The 26,609-nt window shown below is 36.4% G+C and overlaps 3 protein-coding genes, 1 long non-coding RNA gene and 1 pseudogene across 5 annotated transcripts; 4 read left to right on the top strand and 1 right to left on the bottom strand.

Moving 5' to 3' along the window:
• Positions 1–1,314: 1,314 nt before the first annotated feature.
• On the top strand, positions 1,315–5,204 carry LOC126629300 (probable protein phosphatase 2C 38). Of its 2 annotated transcripts, none has more exons than XM_050299301.1 (5): positions 1,315–1,794; positions 2,221–2,637; positions 3,312–3,694; positions 4,314–4,550; positions 4,728–5,204. In XM_050299301.1, exons 2-5 carry the CDS (start codon positions 2,316–2,318, stop codon positions 4,950–4,952), a joined length of 1,167 nt encoding a protein of 388 aa, XP_050155258.1. In that variant the 5' UTR covers positions 1,315–1,794; positions 2,221–2,315; the 3' UTR covers positions 4,953–5,204. The 2 variants fall into 2 exon arrangements, with proteins under 2 accessions (XP_050155258.1, XP_050155259.1); XM_050299302.1 differs by having other exon boundaries at positions 1,320–1,794; positions 3,327–3,694.
• A 504-nt stretch (positions 5,205–5,708) lies between these two features.
• Positions 5,709–6,842, top strand: LOC126629307 (uncharacterized; annotated as a pseudogene).
• A 27-nt stretch (positions 6,843–6,869) lies between these two features.
• On the top strand, positions 6,870–8,261 carry LOC126629310 (uncharacterized). Its single transcript, XR_007625708.1, has 2 exons — positions 6,870–7,246; positions 7,484–8,261. It is a non-coding gene; the product is annotated as an uncharacterized LOC126629310 (long non-coding RNA).
• Positions 8,262–8,907: 646 nt separating this feature from the next.
• On the bottom strand, positions 8,908–12,324 carry LOC126629302 (CDP-diacylglycerol--glycerol-3-phosphate 3-phosphatidyltransferase 2-like). Its single transcript, XM_050299306.1, has 7 exons — positions 11,466–12,324; positions 10,963–11,060; positions 10,804–10,854; positions 10,565–10,678; positions 9,911–9,967; positions 9,704–9,789; positions 8,908–9,581 (listed from the first exon to the last, which is right to left on the bottom strand). The coding sequence occupies exons 1-7, from the start codon at positions 12,073–12,075 to the stop codon at positions 9,461–9,463; spliced, it is 1,137 nt and encodes a 378-aa protein (XP_050155263.1). The 5' UTR covers positions 12,076–12,324; the 3' UTR covers positions 8,908–9,460.
• Positions 12,325–18,548: 6,224 nt separating this feature from the next.
• Positions 18,549–26,433, top strand: LOC126629295 (uncharacterized). The gene is made up of 18 exons (XM_050299295.1): positions 18,549–18,844; positions 19,401–19,470; positions 19,777–20,397; positions 20,486–20,671; positions 20,780–20,893; positions 21,555–21,613; positions 21,851–21,917; positions 22,009–22,060; positions 22,153–22,245; positions 22,345–22,428; positions 22,557–22,975; positions 23,302–23,363; positions 24,322–24,391; positions 25,007–25,087; positions 25,186–25,287; positions 25,485–25,606; positions 25,785–25,896; positions 26,035–26,433. Exons 1-18 carry the CDS (start codon positions 18,789–18,791, stop codon positions 26,152–26,154), a joined length of 2,490 nt encoding a protein of 829 aa, XP_050155252.1. The 5' UTR covers positions 18,549–18,788; the 3' UTR covers positions 26,155–26,433.
• Positions 26,434–26,609: the final 176 nt, after the last annotated feature.

Genomic DNA, 26,609 nt, shown 5'->3' with positions numbered 1-26,609 from the left:
TTGTTTAGTAAAATGGGTGCATATCGATATAAACTATGTGTCTAATGTCTAAGAAAAATCATGAACGAGAATCATGTACCAAGTTGTTTGTTGGCATTAACAATTCTAATTGATAGTTCACTTTGACCAACAAAAAATTAACACACAAAAAGACGTTCGATTTTCGCCAAGTGATAGAAAACAAAAAACTCCCTTTGTACTTGGAGCATGGAAGGAATGATCCGAGTATATTTGCCCACCGTTCTTAATTGATGATGAATATCATCATCATATTAGTTGTTAGTAAATGAGTTTAAGGTTCAAGACATCTGTCATATTTTTTGAAGCATAATTTTAGTGTACTTGAAACATCATCACCTGATGTTACTATTTTACTGAATTTATATCAATCATGTCGTCCAGTCTTTATAACATGTTAAATGATAAACCACGTGACTTGTATTCTTAGTACCCATAAAAATTTATCCAAGATGCTTAGCGTGGTGGTGATGGACCACCACTACTTAAAGTATTGAGAAAGAAAAAAATGCACTTAGGAGTGATAGAAGTACTATTTTTTTTTTTTTATATACAACGATAAGATAATTACATTAAGGTATTTTTAGCCAAAATGGTCTTTGAAATTAGCATAACTCATCAATTTGGTCTAGATTTGAAATTGATAGAAGTGGTCCATGAGTTTGTCCACCATTAATCATTTTGGTCATTATGTGGAAAAATCTATTGTAAATATGGACTAAAATGACAAAATACCCTCAATTTAATAAGCAATGGGCCAAAATAATTTCACAAAAATTGAGAGTATTTTTGTCATTTTATCCCTTATTTAATAAATATTTTTCACAGAATAATCAAAATGATTGATGATGGACAAACTCGAGACCAGTTCTATCGATTTTAAATCTCAGAGATCATTTTAGCTAAAAAGCCTTGCATTAAATTTGTCTAAACTATTGAACTGAGGTTCAAACTTAAATACAATTATGTATCACATTGCTGTAACCAACTTGACCAATTATAAATTTAGATAACAAAATACGTTTTGATTAAGACTGATGCAACATGATACAATTATTAATTAATTATTATTTGGTAATAGTTAGGGGCAACAAGTTGACAACTATATTCCCAAGAAATTCCCAAACACAACACAAAATAATTGGCAAAGTGGGGAAAAATTCTTTTCTTTTGATGATTATTCTTCTTTAGAACAATTTAATAGAAGGGAGTTGTTATGTTGCTAAATAAAGGTTGGGGAAGGGGAAGATGAGCAAAAGTTGCCTAAAATGGTGGTTTGTTGGAGGTCAAAGTCAAAACCCCAACCCATAAATTAGAATACCAAAACTGAAAATCCAACCCAAAAGGCCTCAGCTCTCTCCCTAAACATGGTTTTTCAAACCGAGGGCGAGGGGTTGGTTTCTTGTAATTGTATTCTTCCACCTCCATGCTTATTCATCTCTTTCCCTGCGAGAAACAAAGATTAAAACTTTTTTTTTAAATAATAAAGAGAACCAATTTATTGCTCCCAATCCCCCACCCCCTCTCTCTCTCTCCTCTCTTCTTTCTCTCTCTACCCCTCTCTTTCTCTCTCTTCATTCTTTCGATCTAACCCTTTCCACGCTTCTGACAACCTTTTTTCTGTCAGAACATTCCAAATCTGTTTCATTGGTTCTCTGTCTAATCCAAATAAAAATGTTCTTCTGAGCTCTCGGATGGTAATTGAATTGTGGTAGTCTTATAGACAAAGGGCCAAAAGAATACCTCTCCAAGGCTCCAACATATATTGAATACAAGGTAGGTTGCAGATTTTGTTTTTTCAATCTCAAAGACATGAACTTTTGTTGTTTGAGTTGTGATTCGATGTTGTTTTTTCATACCCCAGATGTTTGTTTGGTCTTAAGTTTATGTTGGACGGTTGGATTTATGGTTTTGATGTTTTTTCATGACAAAGTTCATGTCTTTTCTGAAATACCTATTAGTTTTTAGTTTGCATTTTAATTATCTGGGAATATTGTGCTGTTTCTGGACATGAACAGTTTATTTATTTGTGCCCCTTTTCAATTAATTACCTGCAAGTTAATTATCTCCTAAACTCATATTATCTGGTTTTGCACCCCTTTCAATTTGACTTTGGCTCTGTTTGCAATTTAAATTTTACTGTTAGTTTTGTATGCAGAGTTTTTGATATGTGGATCTGTTATTTGGATTTTGTAATTGTAGGGAAGCTAGAGGCGGAGCCAGGATTAGCTCTTGTTCACAACAATGACTCGTTGAATAACTTAATCCCGGGTCATTTGGTTGAGAATATGTAAGGGATGGTATCAGCTAAGTTAATGAAGCTTGTGTCACCTTGCTGGAAACCTTCTGTCGAGGGTGAAAATTCTAGTAGGGGGGACGTGATTGGACGAATTGATGGTTTGTTGTGGCATAAAGATTCAGGACATCATGTTAATGGAGATTTCTCAATGGCAGTAATTCAAGCAAACAACTTGTTGGAAGACCATAGCCAACTAGAATCAGGGCCTTTGAGCTCACTCGAATCGGGTCCTCATGGAACATTTGTTGGAATTTATGATGGACACGGAGGTCCAGAAACAGCCCGGTTTTTAAATGAACGTCTGTTCAATAACATCAAGAGTGCGTTGTTCTTTCCTCTAAATTCATCATCTTCTTCTTTTTTTATACCTATATCTGTTGAGAAGTTTGGTAATTGCGATAACTAAACTAATGCTGCTATTATCAATAAAAAAAACTGAGAAACTAGTATTTTCTTATGTCTTGCACCATATATAGTCGTTTTGGTGCGGTTTGCATGTTGCTACATATATAATTATCAAGAGCTATTTCATATGTAGCTCAAATGTAACTTTTCGGAAAATTTACAGAAGACAGGAAACTCTTCTTTTTTCTTTTCTTTTTCTTTTTGAATCGTCTGGGAGCTTTATTGTCTAGGAATATATTTGTGGTGACATTTTATTCATTTTGCAATGCTCGGCCGATGATGTTTGAGTCAAAATCATGATCAGTGGGGATAAGAATGGCGTTATTAATTAAATGGAAATTGTGAGGTTCCAGAGTGAGGTGTAAAACGCGTGGTTTGGACAGGATTTCTTATCTGCTTTTACTAACAACCGCCTTGATCATGAATTATATATCATAATACTAATTATGAAAATTTACAAACAATTGAGGTTCTGGTCACGTAATAATCCCTATTAATATCAGTTTTTATGATATGATTGATTTCGTATTTATGCAGGTACCGCTTCCAGTTTTTAGATAGCTAATGCTTATATTTACTGACTTGACAGCTTTCCGTGGTGCAGAGTTCACATCAGAGAATCAGGGCATGTCAGCTGATGTTATAACGAAAGCATTTTTGGCGACTGAAGAGGAGTTCCTCTCTCTAGTAAAGAAGCAGTGGACAATCAAGCCACTGCTTGCGTCTGTTGGTGCATGTTGTTTGGTAGGCATAGTATGTAGTGGGCTACTATACATAGCAAATGCAGGGGATTCTCGTGTGGTGCTAGGAAAACTGGAAAAGACTGATAAACAGGTAAAAGCGGTTCAGTTATCAATTGAGCACAATGCAAGTTATGAATCTGTGAGAGAGGAGTTGCGCTCGTTGCATCCCGATGATCCACAGATTGTGTTATTAAAGCACAAGGTGTGGCGCGTGAAGGGTTTGATACAGGTGATTATTTTTCTTATCTGTTCTTAATTTTGTGTATTATCTTCGGAGTCATTTTCTGTTACCCTATACACACTTACATAGTGATCGCTTTCTCCTTTGACTTGTGTGTGACTGAGTAATTTTCATATTAAGACTTTAGTTTTCATAAATTTTCCAAGCGTGGTGCCATTATTATCAAATGGATTTTGGAACTAAACAATTGAGGTTTATGTGTATTTGACTTTCAGTTCTGAGCCCGGAGTTTCGAACAATTTTGGGAATTTTCAGGAGGAATGCTTTTGTGAATTTTAACAAATGATTTGAGATCTTTTGAACATTAATATCGATGAAAAGAAATGTGAATAGTCATTCAGTGAAAGTACATGTGATCAAAGTGGTCTTCCTCTCTCTTAACGGTTTTCTTTTACTTAAATTAGAACAGAGTTTCTTTAAGATAAACTATGAGACCTAGTTATGTTCGTTCAATTTTGCGTTTAAGTTTTGGCGTTTAAGTTTTAGGTAATTCTCATTCATTGAAATCTCTTTGCTCGTGACCAAATTTGTATGCCCCCTTCACAAAGGTGGCATGGCATGCACAATAGAACAGCACTCATGTTAGAGATGTTTGCTTGTCTTGCAGATTTCAAGATCCATCGGTGATGCCTACCTAAAGAGGCAAGAATTTAACAAAGAACCTCTATTGGCAAAGTTCAGATTATCACAACCCTTCAACAAGCCGATCCTTAAAGCTGAGCCAACAGTTTTAGTCCAAAAACTCTACCCCGAAGATCAGTTTCTCATATTTGCATCAGACGGCCTATGGGAGCAGTTAAGCAATCAGGAGGCAGTTGACATTGTCCAGAGCTATCCACGCAATGTACGGTCCCTATGTCAAGTTTTGACTTTATTTTGTATTTAATCAATCATGTTTTGCATCGTGGTCGATCGGTCTTGTTTTGCCCATATGATATCATAAGCTCAGTAGCTCAGTTTGGAATTGTCTTTTATTGAAGTTGCTATTACACCTGCGATAATGTTCCCCATATTTGTGCAGGGTAGCGCAAGGAAACTTGTCAAAGCTGCACTTCGCGAAGCAGCGAAGAAGAGAGAAATGAGATATTCGGACTTAAAAAAGATAGACCGAGGGGTGAGGAGACATTTTCACGACGACATCACAGTGGTAGTTCTGTTCCTAGATTCGCATCTGGTCAGTCGGAGCTACTGCCACGGGCCTCTGCTATCGGTTAAGGCAGCTGGTGGTGTCCCTGCCAGCACCTAGATTTAGGAGGTTCAAATGCATCTATCTCTCAAACCCCCTGGTTTTCTTCACTTGTACTAAGAAACAAACGAAAGCTTTTGTTTTCTTTACGAAGAAGAGAGTTAAAGGCAGATTTTGGGTCTTTTTTTTCCTTCTCTTTTTTTTTTCGTTTTTCTTCTCTCTTCTGCTGATGTATAGCTGTGCTCTATGGATTTTATTTTATTTTTTATATTTTTAACTTTTACATTTAATGCCACATGAAATTTGAGCATAGATAGCTAGAGAACTGAGAGTGCCTCAGAAAAAATTTCTGCAGAAAGTTCCTAGCCTTTGGATCATGACATGATGATAATTGTTATTTTTATTATTTTCCGGAGCTACTATTTGCATGAATTGTATGTTTGCCTTGAAATATAAACTTGGAAGCGTTGTGTCAATCGAAATTTCCAATTCAACTTGCACCTCGACTCTGTACCAAGCAATACTTCATGCCTTTTCCTACTTCAAAAATGAAATGCTTAGGGGTAGGCACTCAATAGACGTAGGGGTAGGCACGTTCCCATAACGCTAAAGATAAATTTAAAGTAGCATATCGCTTAACGTTATTAACTTTTGTTCTAACCAATGATTTAAATCCAAAAGTTATTGTATAAGAACATCTCCACCCGTTGGTGAAGACAAGGGCAAATGCAACAATGTTGTCCTCAATCCCAAAAAACCACCTCCAGTCCAATAAAGCAAGGTCAAGTGGTGGATCAATCACCGACTGCCCAAAAACTCGAGCAGGAGAAGGCCAGCAATGTGCCAGCGGCCAATTTGACGTCGTGCTGACACCAACGCATATTTTATTTTATTTTATTGTCAGGTGCGTGTAAAAAGAGTGGCCAAAAAAAAAAACTGCAGCGGAGTACCCCACAGAATCTGTTAAGCATAAATACATAACGAACAATGAAAACCAACTCAAACCGCAGAATGGCAACTTTGAAAGTGAGTTTGAGCGGCACTGCTGCTCCTACTTCTTCACCATCACCATCTCTGAAATCTTGGCCACACATCTCAGATTCTCCCCCCCAAGATTTCAGTGGTAGCCAGATTTCCAAACGCCACCGTATTAACTCCTCCCAAGCTCCGTCTTCAGGCTTCTCTGGGGAAGAAAACGAGAGCTTCAGTCTCTGCAGCTATGGCAACCGGGTATGTTACAGTAAATGGGAAATGTAGTACAGTAAAAACCAAAGTTTTTACCTTTCTTCTCTGTTTTTTAGGAACCCAATTGCTAGAATTGTACAAGTCTTCATATTTGACTTCCAGATTGGCTGAGCAATCTTACTTTTCGTATTTGTGTTTTGGTTGTCCTGTTCTTATGTGGGAAGTGGGCAAGAAGTTCTTCTACCAGCTCTTACTTCTACGTCGGACCCACCTCCAATCTTCGATGGAAATACAAGGTTGGTATACTTGCTAGATTTTGCACTACTTCGTTGCATATTGTTTGTAGTCCGGCTATAAGACGGATATATCATTGATAATATGTAGATGTCATTGTTGCCAACAGAACGTACTGATATGTTATCGATACCTTTTCAACAATAAACAAGTTCTGTTAAGTTTTCGGGTTAGGAGTTTTTAGTTTACGTGTTCTTGTGATTCCAATCCATGTGTTTGTTTCACTGCACATTACAACGTTTACATTTTTAGATTTGTGATTTTGTTAATCTGAGTCGGACTATAAGAAACGTGGGGTTTTCTTTTTGTGTTGTTTGAAGGCTGTATATAGACCAAGCCCCTTAATCGTCGATGATTGTTATGAAGAGGGTTGGAGGAAAAGATACAATTGGTTTCTATTGATCTGCAAGACAGGCCTGCTTGGTACAAGGAGAAAGTCTACCTTGCTAACAAGGTGAGCTTTTGTGACTAGAGCATGTTTAGTCTGGTAATATGGCTGCCATATCCGCTCTGTCAACTAGTATTTCATATGAAGCTTTCGCCATCCTTGTGTGCAAATTTCATACGAAGCTTTCGCCATCATTTTGAAGATTGTTCTTAATTTTCAGGTGGATATAGCGCTTACGCTCCCTTCCTCGGAAGGTTTCAGCTTTCCTTGATGGACTTGAGGAAGTATGACATCGCTGCAGGGAGACCTAAACTGGCAGCATGGATTGAGGTACAAAACGATTGGATTCCGAATTTGATAGAGAAGGTTACTCATGCATGTGAATACATATCACTTTTTTTGTAGGAGATGAACAACAAATGTAGCTTACAAACAAACCCGATGTGACCCCAAAGAGCTTGTCGAACTTTATAGGAGACGCTTTTCGGTAATAATCTTCTTGCAGCATGTTAGCAAGTCAATTATCGTCGTTGCCAAATGCTAATCTCTTATGCCTCGTTTACTAATCCGTATTCAGATTAAGAGGGGAATTGAATTAACGAGGGATTGAATTGAGGAGAAATTGGTTTACTAATTCTTCTTTCTTCTTCTTGTTCTAAATAACTAATTAATTCTTTCTCTCTTATGTCTGCTGCTGCACTGGGTTTTGATGTGAAACCTGAAGGCGCTGGGTGTTTTGAACGGCACCGTATGGAAGAGAGAAGGAGATACGGGTATTTTGGGTAGAAAAAACTGATTTCGGATGAAGGCTTTCTCCCGGAATTGAAATACCACTTATCTGATTCCGGGAAAATCAGGAATCTGATTCCTTATTTTAGGTGGGTTGCACGTATAATTGCATTCCCCAATGTTGGTAAACGCTTGAAGCACTTGGAATAAGTGCAATTCTCATTCCTCTCACTCCATTCCCCTTACGTAGAGATTGTTGGATAATGGCCAAATTAGTGGTCAAGTGAACAACAAGCCAAATCACCTTTCGGCTATTAAACAAACCAAAAGAATGAAGGACATAATGATGTGGGAACATCATTAGGAGGTTTTCCTTTATGATGTGGCCACATGAGTGGCAATTATGATGTTTGTTCCTTTTGTTTATATTAAGGCATTTGGTTATGCCTTCGGTTTTGGGGGTTGGAAACGGCAGATTAGAGAGAAGAAGAGGTGGGTTGCTGTTTTCTATCCTCCATTTGTGCCATCATTCATTCTGAGATATTGTGCTACATTTTTTGGCTTTTGGGAGAGAAGAATTTGATATGTGTTTCTTCTTCTCCATTTGTTCTTTGTGTGAGCGAGAGCTATTGGGTGTATATGGGATATTGGGTTTGAGAGTTCAACTCTATTTGTAATTTCCATTTTGATATTAGTGGAATTTCCTCGACATCTCTGAACTGGACGTAGGCTTACGCCGAATCAGTATAAATCCTTGTGTCATTTGGATTATTTGTCTTATCATATTTTGCTGTATTAGTTTATTGGTTTCATATTTGACGCTTCCGCACAACAGAGACACCCTTAATGCTTTGGCACTGCAGATGTTCCGAATTTTGCTCGTATGCATTTCCATGCACTGATGGTTCAGACTTCAGAGATCCTCGAGAACCAATCATAATTCTCCCAGAAACTGGTAATTGTTGAAGCGAAACTTCATTTCTTGTATAAGAAGTCAACTGAATTGGTACTTGCCAGTCTTTTTACAAGAAAAATAACCTTTGCACTTCAATTGCTGGGGGCATGTCTAAAAACTATCTCGGCCTTGTTTGGAATTTGGTTCTGGAAGGGCTAAAAGTGCTTCAAGTCAGTCATAGAAGTGCTTTCTAGAGAAGCACCTATTAGATGGTTTTTCAAGAAGCACTTTAAAGTGGCTTTACATGAAGCACTTATATTTTTTAACAAAACACTTCGAACAATAGCAATTAAGAACATAAACACTTTATAGAGAAACAATCCCATACAGTCTCGTCAAATGTTATTCTCGGAAAATGTTCGTATGAGCACTAGTTGGCTGCTTAAATGTTCTTAGAAAATCCTGCAAAAATCTAAAAAATTTCTGCTAGAAAGCAAAAGCCATAAGCAGTTGGAATAGCTAGCTAAGGGGAATTAAGGAAGCTGCTTTATTTAACCCTGGATACTTTTTGTTTACACTTTCTAAAATCAACAAACATATAAATCTTCTCCAACACCAAAACTGCAGAAGCAACTTATTAACGCTACATCATTCCATCCTAACCTCGCTTCAATGAACCAGAATCTTCCCGAATCAGTGAACAGATAAAAATATTGAAAAACCGCCTTAAATACGATATGTAATGAGGAAATTTTGTTTCAACATCTCTATCTAGGTATTATCCCAAAAAATTAGATCAACCTGACAAGACATCGGTGAGAATATAAAGTCGCCGAGGGCAGTAACTCGCCAAAATTATACTACCCACTCAAAATATTAAAGCAAATTTTACTCAATACTGCAGGATTTTAGCAATAATGTGTTATCCCCTCCATCGATTATCAGCGTCATGCTCTGTGCGAGATTGATCATTTCTGGGTTCATGTATAGAGCACTGACAATTACCTCTTTGCATTTGAAATGGTCACTTGATCGAGAAGTACGTATATGAGTGAACGCAGAGCAGTTGCACGCACACTACCTCAGCAGTACTTTCCATATCTTGCTCATATACATGATCAAAGACCACACAGCAAGCCCCGCTGAAACATAAAGCAAAAAAACACCAGAAGCTACGATAACATCTGGTCTTCCAAAACTGCACAAGTTGAACGAATTGGGGTCAGAAACTAAATTAATAAACTCTTTCACCTGTATTGGCTTAATCTGTATTGGCTGAAGAAGAATAGCTGAAAAATCCAAGAAAAAAAGATGATGCACCTGTTGTCTCGGGTTGCCAAGAGGATAGTCAGTGCTATCATCTGTGTGGCTGTTTTCCACTTTCCCAAGTTATTTACAGCTACAGCCTGAGAGTATTTATCATTTGAATGAAAACTTATTTTACGATCAAGTTACAGCCGATATCTTCTATCGGTTCTGAATTGAGAAGGCAGTTGTTTAGAGGTATCATGGGGAAGGAAAACAAACCTCTAAAAGTTTAGTGTTCTGAGAAGCAGCCCATTCTCTAACTGCTGACATGGTTATCTAAAAATACAACGCAAAAGTGATTAGTGAGACAGTGCTATCAACACGAGGGATCCATAAAAGTACAGGATAAAATAATTGCATAACAAAAACGTTGGGTGGGGGAAGAGAGAGCAGTTGATAAGACAATTACTCATTTGAGCAAATATAGGTTAAAAGGACTTGTTCATTGAGCCCAAAACAGTAGAAGTTGGGAACTCACAACGCAGAATATGCACATCCATGCACAAAAAACGAATAAAAGGGCACACTCAACCTAACATGGATGAAAAAATCATGCCAAAGTATTTGCAAATTGTAATTCAGCTGCTGTCCATATACATGATATATGAACCCCAACATCTTTAGGAAGAGACCTTGTGCTTTCTACATGCAAGATCATGCCCAAACATTTTCATGTTAAATACAGTCACACTTCATTTTTCCACTAACTATAACTTCCTAGCAAAAATACAATCAAATTTAATTTTGACAATTACTAATACACTAGTGAAATATTTTATTGGCCCACCAATACAAGACATACAAGAAAGCAAGCCCTAAATCATTTAATTAATAACTAAGGAAATAGAGAAGACAGATAGAACAATATAATACCTCTCTACCAATTATGGCAATTGAAGGAACGACAAACAGCCATGGAACTTGCCCAAACATGGCAACGTCCAAAGGCCTAGAACACAATAAAACCAGTGTGGCTGCAACCATGAGCTGCATTCAGCAGGAATGACAGTTTTAGAGAAGAATTATAATAACCAAAGCACTACTTTTTATTTCAAGAAGCTGAAAGTGACAATAGAAGTATTTAATTTTAACTTTAGTGTGGAAGACAATACCTTATCAGCCACCGGATCCAAAAATGCGCCAAAAGCAGATCCTAATTTCATCTGAAACACAAATAAACTTTTATAAAGTCAATAAATTTAACGCAGATGAACAACCTCAAGCATTAAAATTCCCAAAATCAATTGAAAAGATACAGAAAATAAGTTAACCTTCCGAGCAATATACCCATCGAGCCAATCAGTAATTGCTGCAGCAATGAAAATACTTGTTGTGGCAGTTGTTCCCCACCAACTATCGATGTAGAAAGCTAGGACAATGGAAAGGAAAAAACCAATGTTAGCCTAATCAAATGCAAAGGCATTATGCTTCCAAAAACAAAATCTGCAGAAAGCGAAAATGCATACAAAACCAGATGTTTAAACATCTCAATTGCCAAAATATGACCACTCCAATTGTATTGGAGCTCCAACAGTGACATCAATGTCAAAAAGCAAACAAAACCCACATGGATAATTCAAAAAAATTGGCAAAATACAACATACAAATCAACATCATTGCCAAAATATGAGTACTCCAATCGCATTGGAACTCCCAATAGAGACACCAATGCTAAAAAAAAAAAAACCATCCAGGCAACCTAAATTTAGCTAGATAATACAATTGCAATCTATACAATTCGCAACGAAAACGAAAAATCAATCGAAAGTCATACTGCTAATGAGAACCGGCACGGCGGCGACGCGGCCGAGAGTCAGAATGGTGGGCAAGGTGAGGAATTTGGAGGAGGATTCGGATTGCTGCTGCTGTTGTTTTTGTTGATGTGTCAGAGGAGAAAGCAATTCGTCTTGGTTCGGGTACAATTGGCTGTCGTACCAATCGGTGCCCTTATGATTCTCCGAACCCATGTCGGCCATAAGATCACCAACGCCACCGGGGCCGGACTCGGAGCCGGACCCACCAGAGGACTCTCCGCGATCTTCGAAGGAACCGCCACTAGCGTTGCTGCGGCTGCGGGAGGAGGAGGAGGCGGAGAAGCATTTAGGGAATCTGGGGGCTAGGTTTAGGGGAAGAGGGAGAATTGGGGGCGGGAGGGGTGCGCAGGGGGTTATCCTGCACCCGGAGTATTTACGCGTGTGCGTTAATGCCTCGATGAAGTTTTTACCAAATGGGGGTGAAGAGGGAGAGAAGGAGGAGGGGGTGGAGGTGGAGGTGGAGGTGGAGGTGGAGGTGGAGGAGAAGATGGAATTGAAGAGAATTTGGTAGGGCTTTTTGGGGTATATACAGGAGGCTGCTGTGGTCATTTTGAGCACCAGGGGTGACATGGCTGCCAACCAAAGTACCAAACCGACTTCTACAAAAAGTGCTTTTTAAGTTTCAGCAGGACTCTCTCTCTCTCTTTCTCAGGGGAAACAGTTATAAAAACCAACGCAACTAAAAGCCGATGTGGTCTGCGTTTGCTTATTTTAGCAGCTCTATTTCTTCTTCTGCTTCTGCTGATGATTTTATTCCGTTTGGGAGGACGGAAGTTCGGTCGCTTTGGTTTTGGATGGACATTTCCACAACGAATTTTCCCATGATTCCATTCCACTTGTTAGTCCTCTATTGTTTTCTAATAAAATAATAATAAAATAATAATAAAATAAAAAAGAGAGAGCCATGTTGGAATACCTTCCTACTTTTTTTGTTTTTGGTAAAAAAAAGTTTTTCGCTTATTTCCTTTGCACTTTCAATTTCGAATTATTTACATGTATTTAATATAATTGTCATTTTAATAGTTAAATGATCATGCTATTATAATTTATATACATATATTCCACATGGATCATGTCTGAGGGATTTCTTCTTCTTTTTTTAAATATCATATAAACTTATACACATTTTCAATTTGTCATATGAACTAAAGTTTTGAGCGATTTGTCATATTAACTTTCTTAAATTATTAATTAGTCATCTCACCCTAACTCTGTTATTTTTCATTCAAAATAAGTCACATGATTTGGGTTTAGGATTATTTTGGACATTTAAATGTAAAGAATATCATCCAACTTTACCATACATTGCAGGGTTCCCAATGACCATATTTTTTTAGTCATCGTCACTTCGAAACACATCAAATCGAGTGTGTGTCGTTCCTCTCTTTCGAACGACAAATCCTTGTATACATTATACTAGATCAACCATTTTTTTGTATCTTTTCAGAAACCCTAGAATTATTTTTGGGGAGTAAAATGTTGAAATGTTTGGAATAACCTTGAACATAAGTCATGACTTATTTTGTATGCAAAACTTTACGTAGCTAGGGTCAAATGATAAATTAATGACTTCGAAAAGTTGGTATGACAATTTGCTTAAAGTTTTAGTTCATATGACAAATTGAAAAAGTGTATAAGTTCATATGACATAGACTTTGTGCTTCACTCCATTGTTTTATACATATAATTATTCCTTGATTACAACTAGTGGATAGTCATGGTGATTAACGCATTCCTATTCAAACTATTGCATTCCGGTTCAAAACATCCCCATACTCTTGGTTTAGATTTGTAATAAAAAAAAGAGTAAATTGTACAAATGGTCCCTCAACTTTAATCAAATTGGAGCAATGGTCCCTTAACTAAAAATCCATTACCATTGGTCCCTCAACTTATCAAAATGTGTAGCTATAGTCCTTTTCATCAATTTTGTCAAAATTTTGTCAAAATAAGCTATGTTGGAATGACCATTTATATAATTAGGGTCCCTTAACTCATCAAAGTGTATAATTATGGTTATTTTCGTCAACTATGTTAAAAAATTTGTCAAAACGAGTTATATTGGAAGGACCATTGCTACAATTGAATTAAAGTTAAAGGACCATTTCTCCACTTGAATTAAAGTTCAGGGACCAATGGTAATGGATTTTTAGTTGAGGGACCATAGCTGCACGTTTTGATAAGTTGAGGGACCAAAGGTAATGGATTTTTAGTTGAGGGACCATTGCTCTAATTTGATTAAAGTTGAGGGACCATTTGTACAATTTCCTCTAAAAAAAATACTCCTTAATAAAAGTTGATCCTGTTTTAATGTTTTTAGCTATTTTTCTTAAAAATGAAGGTATATTATATATATCTAAAAATATATTTCAACTGAATTTTCTTTTAAAACAGATACGTTCGGTTCTCATTGGGCCCCCCAAATCCCACTCATCTTGATTTTTAAAGCCCAATAGTTGTTAATTTTCCAAAAAGGAACAAATTTAAATGATTAATTGCTCGTTTGAATGTACTTTTAAAATGACTAAATGTGATTTTAGAGAAAATATTTGTGCGTTTCAAAAGTATTTAAAGTGCTTTCTACAAAAAACACCAGTTATGTGCTTCTTGCAGGAAGCACTTTAAGTGATTTTATAGGATTTACTTGCATCTTTACTAATGATTTGTTCTAAAAACATTTTCACTAAAAGCGTTTTTAGTCATTTCAAAAGCACATCCAAACGAGCTCTAATTTTAAGGAGGTGCTACCGGTATATTCTTTTTTACTTTATACACACATCTTTTAATTTTTACAGTCAATTAGAGGATAAAAATTAATAAGGGCATGAAAGATAAAAAGAGGTGTATAGCTAGCACCGTTGCAATTTAATTATCTTAAAAATATAGTATTCTTCTACTATCATTTTAATCAAAAACGAGAAAATCTGATTCTATTCATCTTAAGGCTGTGTTTGGTTGGGGGACAGTGTTGCCTTTCTTTTTTCATGGGAAAATAGGAGGAAGGGGAAGCCTCTATGCTTTTTACACTTTATATACCACATTTGTTTCGTATCTCTAATAAATATAGTGTTATTGTTTATTAGTAAGACGAGATTGTGACCAGTAACCGCTAGGGATGGGCAAATACCCATTGATTATGGAAAACCGCGGTTACCCATCCATTTAAATTAAACGGTTACGGTTATGGGTAACTGTTTAGATAAATAAACGGTTATGGGTATAACCGTTTACTGGGGAAATTTTAATTGGCGGTTATGGGTATTAACCGCGGTTATAAACAGGTAACCGTTTATCTATTTATTTTATATATGTAAAATTAACACAAACCATGTTCTCGATCCAATAATACTTAGCACTCAATAAATTAGCAAGGAATTCATTGGTCATTCTCTCAATAACACTGCTATAGGAATGATGATTCTCATCATCAAGGAATTGGCCAAATTAATTTAAATTCCTTGCGGGTAACCGTGAAATTGACAGAAATGCTTTGACAGAAATGTCTTATAAACAATTTTTGTAACCCAATAATACTTAGCAAATATTATATTTACCTTCATTGGTAACAGTTAAAAATATTGTCCGTAAACTATTATTTCAATTATTGAAATGGTATAAGGACTTAAAAAATTAAAATATGGAAATGTATGATAAATGTACCTATAACGTTGTTTAATTGTTAAAAAAAAAATTATGACAATTTTTTTTTTCATGTATAAGTTGTTAAAAAACATGTAAACGGGTGAAAAAAAGGTAATGGTAAAAATTAAAAAAAAAAAGATAAACAAGTTAAAAAGGATAAATGGGTGAACGGGTATTAAACGGTTACGGTTAAATGGGTATGGTTAACCGTTTATAAACGATTATAGTGTATAGATATTACCGTTTAGACAATTACCCAACGGGTAAATGGTTATGCGGGTATGAGTATAAACGGTTAAGGGTAAATAATCGCAGTTACCCGTCTGCCATAACCATTGTCCATCCCTAGTAACCGTTATTTATAGCATGGACAATGGAAGGTCGTCACAGTAGTTAAAATTCTATAATTAAAGAAAGGTGATATATATACAGTATGCAAAACGTAGTAAGAGTTTGACACATATTTCTCTCGATACAGTTCGACAAAGTTGCTTATCTTAAGCCTTAAACACAGTTCATGTTTCGGGAGATAGATTGTCTGCCCTCCCCTCTCCATACCTTCCTCATACTCTATTGTTTTGTACGGTCACGGTTAAACCACGTCAACATTTGTTTTTTGTCTTATTATTTTTATAAAAAAAATTAATATAAAATGTTGACGTGGCTTAACCGTGACCGTACAAAACAGAAGAGCATGAAAAGGGTATGGAAAAGGAATGGCAGACAATCTATCTCCCATGTTTCGGTTAAAGGTCGATGTATGTCACCTCCATCATAAAAGAATTTGATTAAGTTAGCTTCATTTGAAAGCAGAATAAATATTTAATTTCGTCTGGACTTTAAGCTTTATTAGAAAATAAATAAACAGACTTTGGCTGGTTTTTGGTTGAAAACGGAACTCAAACAAAATCAAGCAACTATCAGTCGGACATGTCAAGGCTCAAGGCTGATCTTCACAAACAAAACTATTCCAACAAAATTGGGAACTACTCCTACATGCGCTTAGTACCAATTTATATTTGACCGTAATACTTATGGACTTGGATTCTCTGCCCTCCCAATTCGGTGCCCTTCCCGTGCCCTCCTGTTTGTGTGGTCACGGTTAAGCCACGTCAATATTTTATATTACTATTTTTTTTTGGTCTTATTATTTTTATAAAAAACAATATAAAATGTTAGCATGGATTAACCGTGACCACACAAAACAGGAGGGCACGAGGAGGGCACCGAAATGGGAGGGCAGAGAATCCAAGTCCAATACTTATTCCTGCTTAGTTGATTGACGGAAAACTTTTTAATCAAATTTTAACGGTCAAATTTATGTTGATACTATATAGTTGTTAGTACTCAAAAAAACCAACAGGATCCTTTTGGTGAGGATATTGGAAATCTATGAATATCTACATAATTCACCATGAACAGACACGATTAATCATGAACGAACACGATTTATGAATCTTCAGAATTCTCATAAAGAGGATCCGATAAGGATCCAGATCCCTCCAAGAAGTGATGAAAACTGGTTACTTTAAGATGATTGGAGTAGTTGCAAAAATATTACTACAACAAATATCTACATAAGAACAAAAATGTTTCAAATTTCAGAGGTCCATGCATAAAGGGAACTCAATTTGTTGTCTTGCACCGACACAAACTCTGTTGATCAAATCAAAATATGGGAAGTTTGGCATTTACGAGAAAAGGTCCGTTAGACAGAAAGCTCACCTGCCGACAGGAGAAGCTCACAGGCTTGCCAGTTAACTGAGTTAAAAATTTAAATCAAATTAATTACAAAAATCAAATAATTACACCCACTTTGCTAAATTGTGAGCGAGGTAAATAAATTAAGCCCTCAGATCCCTCAGATCCCTTTTTTGTAAAGGCAAAAAGGGGTAAATTTTGTTTTTGAGGAACAAAGGTAAAACTTTTAGTTGAGATGCGTATGATATTGGCGCCTTGGTGGTTTACTCATATTGTGCGCACCAATAATTGTTTTTTTTTTTTTACTTATTTTTTCATCTGACCCAAACAAAAAGGAATTAATAGTTTTTGTTTGAGAAGAAATTATTTAAGTTTTCACCACTCCGAATTATATGTGATGATGGTGGCTGCTACGATGGTGATGGAGGTGATGACAGTGGCGTGGTGGAAAGGTGGAGGTGAAGTGGCGGAGTAGGGTAGATGATGTTATTTTAAAAAACTAGTATGGTTATATTGCGAATTGAAAAATTATTAAAAACCTTGCTAAAGTAAATCAGTTTTTCAGTGAAAAAAAACACAATTAAATGGAATGAGTCTAAAGCTACAAGTCAACTAATTTGATGAACCAATAAGGTAACAAAATAATTTTGGAAACGAGGGAAACACATGGAATAATAAGGTAAGGGCTATCTCTAATGGAAATATGCAAAATTGAGAGGTAAAAGTCACTTTTAGGTTTCCTCATTTACTTTTTCAAGATGTGTATATTTTAGTTTAGTTTTACGGTAATGAGATAGATGCAAATTTGTAATCTCATTTATCTTTTTCTCTTTAATTGGTGGGGTTTACAACCAAAAAATGTAGAATCAATAAGTAAATGTGCATTTTTATTTACGTTTTGCATCCAAAAATGTAAAATGCTCAGTTAAGGCATTTTGCATGGTCCATTCGAGATGCTCTAAACAATCAAATTTCTTTACTATTTCCTAGCATAACATCTTGCTTAATTTTTGGGATTAAATTTTTAAGAAAAAACAAGAAAATTAGGTAAACAATTCAACACCATTTTCAAAACTATTTTTAAACATTGATGTACATTAAAGAAGTGAATCCAATCATCCAAAATCGTTAATAAATTTCTTCCTCTTTTTATCGAAGTCTTTAACCATGATGCTCCCACATTTACGTCAAGGTTTCAATAAATATTCATTATTTTTTGAGTAATTTTTTTATATAACCGACATGTCAAATAACGTTATTGATCTACTCATGTTCTAACATGTGTATTTACATATGTATTATCTCAAATGGTGAAAAACTTTTACTATACCACATGATCATGGCATTATCAACCATGTTGTCCACACAATTTAACACATGGATTACTATACTAATGTAATGGTGTTGACGACGTTTGTGACAAAAAACAATTATATCTATGCATCCTGGTGTGTGTTTAATCTTCACCAATTCTTATTTCTATCATAACTAACTATTTAATTTTTTTGAACAAATAACTAACCATTTAATTCACTATTATAAAAATGCGATGGTGCCAACACACAAAAAAAGATTTATCAAATTTTTATTTCTCAATGAAAAATCAAACCATTTCAATTAAAAATCCAACAAAAAAACCAACCATTTAGTAAAATAAAAATTGAATTTTCTATTTTACTCTTGCTTCTGCAGAAAATAAGTTCGTCTCCCTCGTCTCGAAGGCCGTGTTAAAGACATGGCGCACATATAATAAATGTGACGGCAATCTCGCCATCATTGCATGTGCCCCTCCCTCTCTCTCCTCCCCACCTCTCTTTCTCTCTCTCTCTCTCTGTGTCCCACGCACGCACAGACGCTGAGTTGAAAATTCAGTTGCAGAAAATCCAGGGCCAGCCGCGGAGCCGAAACCCGATCTCTCCGCGCCCTCGGACCCGATCCAAATGAAATCCGCCACCAAAGTCTCGCTCAACCCGTTCGTCGCCTACGAGCACAAGAGGTAACGCTTCTTCTTCCGTGCTACCCCCTCTCCTTTCCCGCCACGCGTCCCCCTAGGTTTTTGGTAATCTTCATCATTTGCTTCCTTCGCGCTGAATTCGCAGAAATGAGTTGATTGTGATTTAAGATCCTAACCGTTGGATGTTGATTAGTGTGTGATTTGGTAGGATTTGTATGATTATTTGACCGTGAACGTGCATTGAGGGGGTTGATTTTCGATTGTTTAGTGTAAAATGTGGTGTGATTTGTAGTATAATTTATTGAGATTGAGCTGAGGCAATGGCGAGTGCTCCGGGAACTAGAATTGTCGAGCCTGAGCCCGGGATCGAGACTCGAGGCGTAGCACATTCGTGCTCGGATTTTCGGGTGTTTTATGGTTTGGATTGGAATGGTATTCATAATTGGGCTGTTTGCATTGCCATATGATTGTGAAGTGATTATTATGATCTTGTTACTGGAGGTGTCGTAATGTTTAAGTTAGATAATTTTGTTGTTTGTAAAAGAAGATTTCTATATCGGTAGAGATTTCGAATGAACGGGCATTGGTGTTTGGACAGGGATGCTTATGGATTTGCTGTGAGGCCTCAGCATGTACAACGATACCGAGAATATGCCAGTATCTACAAGGTATTGTTCTTCTTTCGTTTTCTTCTATCTTAACATGTTTCGTTTTGGTTTCAATAAAGATTGATGGTCATGGAAAAGAGAACGAAAATCATATTTTACGATTTTGTTCTCTTAGTTTCTTGAACTCTTAAATGTTTAGTGAATGAAGTAAAAAGCATATGTTAGGCATTGCCCGTAAATGCATATTTCAACAAAAATCACGAAAAAAAAATCAGTGTAGATGTAGATTCTAGCATGTTCTAGAACATCATGAAAAATTATTTGTCCAAATGATGTTGTACTCTATGTAATATACTTGCGTTTCAGGAAGAAGAGGAGGAAAGATCAGAAAGGTGGAAGTCTTTCCTGGAACTACAAGCAGAGTCTACTGAATTGCCTGTTGATGGATTATCAAAGGGACAAGATAACCAGACCTTGCTCGTTGAAGCCTCAGAGAAAGAACTAGGCTCCAAATCGGAGAAGGGTGGTGATGACAATGATTTAAGTGCCCAGAAGACAGGTTCTGGTTCTCCAACCAAAAATGATAATGACAAGGAGGAACTGGCAGATAACGACAAAAAAGCTCATGGGATTCAAATATGGAATGAGATTAGACCTTCCCTTCATGCCATTGAGAGTTTGATGAGTATTCGTGTAAAGAAGAAGAAGAGTTTATCAAAGCATGAGCAGGACACAGGAACTGGGAAGCCACTTACTTCTATTGAAGAGGCTAGATCCCCAAAAGGAGCATCTGAGGAGGACTCTGAGGATGTGTTTTATGACGTGGAAAGGTCAGACCCAGTTCAAGATGTCACTTCGAGTGACAGTCAGAGTGCGTCTGCAACTGGTGTTGCTTCTGACAAGGTTGATTCAGAATCTTTATTTCCTTGGAAAGAAGAATTGGAGGTTCTTGTTCGTGGTGGAGTGCCAATGGCTCTCAGGGGAGAGGTGCATATCTATTTCTTTTTTTACTTTTTAATTTCATGAATTTCATTATAACGAGTAAACTTGATGATTGCTTACTTCCAACATTCAGCTTTGGCAAGCCTTTGTGGGTGTGAAGGCACGGCGCGTGGATAACTATTACCAGGATCTGCTAGCTTCTGAAACTAATGCTGGTAGTGATGTGGAAAAACATAGCTCGGAATTAGACAGTAATAGCAAATTGTCAACAACAGATCCTGCATCTGTACCTGAAAAATGGAAAGGGCAAATTGAGAAGGTTGTCCACTATATTTAAAAAGCTTCTGTCTTCAGTATGGCTACTTTTTTATTTAAAAAGAATAATCAACTAAAGTTGTTAACTTATTGGCAATGATCTGATTTGCAGGATCTACCTCGAACATTTCCAGGTCACCCTGCTCTTGATGTAGATGGTAGAAATGCTTTGAGGCGTTTGCTTACCGCATATGCACGACACAATCCCACTGTTGGGTACTGTCAGGTAATTGGTTCCAGAACATGTTCTATGCTCAGGTAACTGCTAAGTTGTAAAGATACCATTACTGTAATTGGCTGTGAGATTTGAGGATGAAAATAGTAATTTTTTTCCCAACACTGACACTTTTTGTGATTATTGATACAATTATAAAGAGAATGTAATGCTCGTGAGTTTGATTTATGTATCTAGGAATAACATCTTACATATGGTTTTTTTTATAAGTTTACAAGTTTATTGCGAAGGGAGTAGTCTTGATGAATACATGATCTGGCCAATGTAGGCCTTAAAGGCTATAGTATTAATTTGTGATCCACATAGAACTTTAGCCATATATTGACTTCTAAATGTCTAGATTATTAGTCACATTAAGTCTGCATATTACTGAGGGTTATGGATGTGACTTAGATGGAGCTGTAACTGAACCCCCTTCAATAATTCTGAGTGATTGTAATGCGTCAAATTAGCTTCTTGTGCTGCTCCTCTATAAACAATTTCAAATTTGTGTTTATTATTATTTTTTTAAATTTAACCAATGTTATCAATTAACCGACCCCACTTAGTGGGAAAAGACTTTGTTGTTGTTGTTGTAACCAATGTTATCAATTATTTTCTTTGTTTCACTTCTGACTGAATTTAATGCTTGTTGGACTTAATTTACATGCAGGCCATGAATTTTTTTGCCGGCTTATTACTACTTCTCATGCCTGAAGAAAATGCCTTTTGGTAAGATCTGAAACTTGATTCGCTGCTTATTAACTTCCACATAAGGATAATCACCTTTATTTGTCACTACTTGACTTAATTTTGGAGGCTTAGCAAGAAGAAAACAGAGATCAGAGTTTTCTTTTGAAAGGAATAACAATTGTCCTTGAAATTTAGAAGTTTCTGTTGCATATGATTACATTTGAAGTGATAAAGTTGTTTGGCTTTGTGTAATTACAAAATTGGAAAAACTTTCAGGGCTTTGATGGGACTCTTAGATGATTATTTTGATGGCTATTACTCAGAGGAAATGATAGAATCTCAGGTACATTAACGAAACTGAGAAACTATGTTGTTAATGTATAGCTGCAGATGGTTGGCATTTAAACATATTCTGATGATCTGTATTTTATCAGGTGGATCAACTTGTTTTTGAGGAGTTGGTGCATGAGAGATTTCCTAAATTGGGTTTGTATATTATTATGTACACAGTAAATGCTTCTCTTTGTATGATATATTTGTTGGACGATCACTTAATGTCACCTTTAATCACATTTCAGTCAACCATCTAGATTACCTGGGAGTGCAGGTGGCTTGGGTTACTGGACCATGGTTCCTTACCATTTTCATGAACATGCTTCCATGGGAAAGTGGTCAGGTTTTATATGTGTCTTTGTAATTAAAAGTAACATTTCTTTTATGGGTACTTCTTATAGCCTACCTCTAATATGATTGTTTTCTATTGACTTCAGTTCTTCGAGTCTGGGACGTTCTTCTTTTTGAGGGGAACCGCGTGATGCTATTCAGGACAGCACTTGCTTTGATGGAGTTATATGGTACTGGGTAAAACGAATTTATTTTTCCTTTTTTTATTTTTTATTTTTTTTCTAAACATGAATGTAGTACTATGTGGCATGTAGGCTTCTCTGGTTTATGAAACTTAATTTGGCTCAGTTATGTGTAGGCCCTGCGCTAGTTACTACCAAGGATGCTGGAGATGCAGTTACTCTTCTGCAATCGCTGGCTGGCTCTACATTTGATAGCAGTCAACTGGTATTGACAGCTTGCATGGGTTACCAAAATGTAAATGAAACTAGATTACAAGAGTTGAGAAATAAACATCGGCCAGCTGTAATTGTCGCTATTGAGGAAAGATCCAAGGGACTTCAGGCTTGGAAAGATTCTCAGGGTCTAGCATCAAAGCTATATAATTTTAAGCAAGATCCTAAATCATTGATAATAGAGACAAAGAAAGCAGAACGAAATACACAGACAAATGGTGATTTATCTCGTTCAGAGTCTGGGTCCTCTAATGCAGAGGAAATTCTAATTAGCCTGACTGGAAATGGGGAAGTAGATTCTGTTCCAGATCTTCATGAGCAGGTTGCTATTTTTTTTCAACCCCACCACACCCTCTTTACAATCTTCTTTTGTTTGGCAAAGTAGTGGAGTGATGCATTTTGTTCTGCCATTTTTCCAGCTTAATTGTTTGACCTTTGTGCTGCTGATATATACATCTTATGTCCATTGTATAGACCTGTGTACGGGTTGTCACTTAATCTGCATTAAATACAAAAGAGAAGAACACATTCCTGCATAATTGTTGTGTTACTTTTGTATTTCGTATTTGGTCAAACTTCTTTTGGCTGTTTATTGAAATATTTTCCTCATAATCAAACTTTGAGATTTAAATTAGGTTCTTCCCGCAGGTCGTATGGTTGAAGGTTGAATTATGTAAGTTGCTGGAGGATAAAAGATCTGCTGAACTCAGGTTGATATTCCCTCGATGTTGTTAGTGGTTTTTGTTTGTAAAATCTACATTCACTAAACAGAATATTCCTTTTTGATATGTTGGTTGCCAATATAACTCTCAATGTCATGTTGGATGCCAATATAACTCTCAATGTCCTCGATGCATTGGTTACATACTTTAAAAAATAGATCATTTTAATAGGTTGGAAGGAAAAATGCAATCCAAGAAATTTCAATAATAATTCAGCTTAATAATTATTTCATGGTAGGTATTAATCTTTACAATTCAAGGCCAACTAGGATTTGGGGGTCAAATACGACCATTCATTATAGTATGCGAGGCCAACCATGGTATGATAGTTCCTACAAACACCACTATGACCGTTCATTGTAGCCTTCTAGAGACCATCTTGGTAGAGTTGCGAGTTGAGCTATGTTGCCCTGCATTGTGAACAACAGGAGCCTATGGAGTTTTTTTTTAGTGAAAATGTCCTTAGTTGACATTGCCACTTTACCCGAAACTTCTTGGGAACATACTTGATTGCTTAGACATTTAAGTTTTCTTCTATGAACCTCCAGTTAATGTTAATTCTATTTACAGATCATTCCCAACATTATCCTGACCGCTGTTAAACGGAACAACTATTTGTGATTCCAAGGAATCCTGAAATATCACGAAGGAAACTAGCTTTCTAAGCTAGTGATAATCTTCTTAATTTGAAATATTTTCATTTTGTTAGATTTATTCCAAAATCTCTATGTTAATTACGCACCAACTGGCATCCACATTCACAAGAGTAAGAATTTTTAAACAGTTTGAACAACCATTACTAATGTTTCTAGGCCACTGTTTCTAATCTTCACACTATACTCTAGTAGCAACTATTAAATATAGTAAGAAATATGATTGTTCTTGAGCCAGTTATTATTATTCTGAAGAGACGTTGATATTCTGTGTCTTTCCAAACTTTTTCCAGAGCTGAGGAGTTGGAGACAGCATTGATGGAGATGGTCAAGCAAGATAATCGTCGGCAATTGAGTGCCAAGGTACATCCAGGAAACTTGTATACACATGTCAGCTTTGTTCAGTGAAAGAGATATGGTTTTGTATTTATGTTCTTTTGGGAATCTAGCTCATTCACTGTGGATCTTCATTTCTTGAAAGTGCACCTTTTTCTGTTTAGCTTTTCGATTTTCATTCCGTGATTGTTAGTTTGTAGTATCTTTACTTCCTGCTTGTACTATGCATGCTCGCTTTCCTTTTATCACTTTCATTTATCTCTTTTCTGGTAGTTTTGAATTTTGATCTCATGCGTGTAGATGTACTCTTGCAGTTTGTGTGTGGATGTTAATAGAACATGCTCGGACCCACTTTCCTTGGTGAATAATTTTAGATATGTTACTGCAACACTAGTTTATTACTTGCTACATCTAATATTAAGGCAACAAAGCATTTTAATTTTTCTTTTTTTTTTGTCGAACAAAGCATTTTTATTATGAGGATGAATTTGAGTGGCTAATATGATCTGAAACCAGGTCTTTTGCTTACTTATAGCATCAACTACACATCTCTGTTATTAGTGTGGAATTCCCATTTATTTGTCCTTGTACTTGAAAAGTTACTAGTAAAGATACTTCACACATTCTCTCTTGCTATGTCAGGTTGAGCAATTAGAGCAAGAGGTTGCTGAGCTTCGCCAAGCCCTTTCTGATAAGCAGGAACAGGAGGGTGTCATGCTCCAGGTCTTTTCTCGTCATCCTTTGTCCTTCAGAGTTCTTTTTTTTTACATTCTGGTTCTGGGTTTGTGAGTATAATTGAAAGATCACTTGCTATCTTGCAGGTCTTAATGCGAGTAGAACAAGAGCAGAGACTAACAGAAGATGCCCGCAGATTTTCTGAGCAAGATGCAGAAGCACAGAGATATGCTGCTCAAGTGCTTCAGGTTGCATAGATAAACCATATATGACTCGTTCTCTAATGTAATAATGAAAAACTATTATGTTAGAACCACATGTATGATTTTAGTTTACTAATTTAATGCATTTTGTTTTACCAAACTTTTCTCCGACTGCAGAGTGAAAAAATATCTGGTCAATATTTTTTGTTCCTATTTTATATGTTGTAAACACATTCTTGCAGGAGAAGTATGAAGAGGCTGCTGCTGCGCTTGCGGAAATGGAGAAGAGAGCTGTTATGGCAGAATCTATGTTGGAGGCTACATTGCAATACCAATCTGGTCAAATTAAAACACAATCTCCACGGTAACAGTCTTTGCAGTCTTATTTATTCATTGTTGAAAGTTACTCAATCACCTTTTTTTATTCTTGGTTTCGTTCACGTCCACCTTGATTTAGTCCTTCCTTTATTTGCGGCGGAGATAATAAGAAAGTTTTTTTAACTTTCAGTAGTTGGAAATTGAAGTAAAAGATTGTTTTGCAGATCTGTATCTTCACCAGTACAAAGCAATCAAGATCTGACACAAGAAATTCCTGCTAGAAGGATTAGTTTGCTAGGTCGACCATTTGGCCTTGGCTGGCGCGACAGGAACAAGGTTAGTTCTTCTTGTACCCTTGAAACTAACTTTTGTGTGACAAAAACAGTAGGAGAAGACGATTGATAGGTCTTTGACTAAGATCACTGGTATCTTTCCATATTATGCGCGGTTAATATCACCTATTGAATGCACCAGGGAAAACCTGCTAACAGTGAGGAGCCAAATGATGGCAAGTCTACCGGTGAAGGACAGAGCCCCACTGCAGAAGCACAAGTAAAAGAGACGAATGGCATTAAAGCGGAAGATAAAGAATAGAGGTCAGAGCATAATCTGTACTGATACATCCGTATAGATATTCGCTGCCCGATAGTAATACTCAAATGTGCAAAGCCTTGGTAGTATGCTATTCTGCGTCCGTCGGTCCAGGGAGCTATAGTTTTGGTTTCCTTTTTCGTCTGTAATTTTTTGATAGACAACCAATTTTATCGATTCATTGTTTGATTGTTCTTTAAGTAGTGGTAATAATAATGTATGGAGAAGGAAGAAAATGTAAAAAAAATATGGATATATGGTTTAGTGTATAATTTTTGTGTCGACGGCATCCTTGTATTGTATCTATGAATTTTCGATTTTAATCTCTCTCAATATGTTATTTAAACCCAACAATTTTATCTTCCGACCCAACGTTTTTTGGGTACGCTAACACCACACCAAGTCGAGTGATTTATCTCTTTGCTTTTGAGTTTGTTGAGTGGTTTTTTGATTGCCCG

Source organism: Malus sylvestris, chromosome 7 (assembly GCF_916048215.2).
Source record: "Malus sylvestris chromosome 7, drMalSylv7.2, whole genome shotgun sequence".
NCBI lineage: Eukaryota > Viridiplantae > Streptophyta > Magnoliopsida > Rosales > Rosaceae > Malus > Malus sylvestris.
Note: the sequence above shows the minus strand (reverse complement) of the source record. Positions and strands in the feature narration are given on the sequence as shown.

What these genes read in the sequence shown, in the direction of transcription:
- LOC126629300 (XM_050299301.1), top strand. Translation starts at nt 2,316, where the DNA reads ATGGTATCAGCTAAGTTAATGAAGCTTGTGTCACCTTGCTGGAAACCT. An exon ending in TCTGTTCAATAACATCAAGA is followed by an intron (nt 2,638 to 3,311) that starts GTGCGTTGTTCT and finishes CTGACTTGACAG; the next exon opens with CTTTCCGTGGTGCAGAGTTC. An exon ending in GCGTGAAGGGTTTGATACAG is followed by an intron (nt 3,695 to 4,313) that starts GTGATTATTTTT and finishes CTTGTCTTGCAG; the next exon opens with ATTTCAAGATCCATCGGTGA.
- LOC126629302 (XM_050299306.1), bottom strand. Translation starts at nt 12,075, where the DNA reads ATGTCACCCCTGGTGCTCAAAATGACCACAGCAGCCTCCTGTATATAC. An exon ending in ATGGGTATATTGCTCGGAAG is followed by an intron (nt 10,855 to 10,962) that starts GTTAACTTATTT and finishes TTTGTGTTTCAG; the next exon opens with ATGAAATTAGGATCTGCTTT. An exon ending in TTGCCATAATTGGTAGAGAG is followed by an intron (nt 9,968 to 10,564) that starts GTATTATATTGT and finishes TTGTATTTTTAG; the next exon opens with ATAACCATGTCAGCAGTTAG.
- LOC126629295 (XM_050299295.1), top strand. Translation starts at nt 18,789, where the DNA reads ATGAAATCCGCCACCAAAGTCTCGCTCAACCCGTTCGTCGCCTACGAG. An exon ending in CCTGAAGAAAATGCCTTTTG is followed by an intron (nt 21,614 to 21,850) that starts GTAAGATCTGAA and finishes AAAAACTTTCAG; the next exon opens with GGCTTTGATGGGACTCTTAG. An exon ending in CATGCTTCCATGGGAAAGTG is followed by an intron (nt 22,246 to 22,344) that starts GTCAGGTTTTAT and finishes TATTGACTTCAG; the next exon opens with TTCTTCGAGTCTGGGACGTT.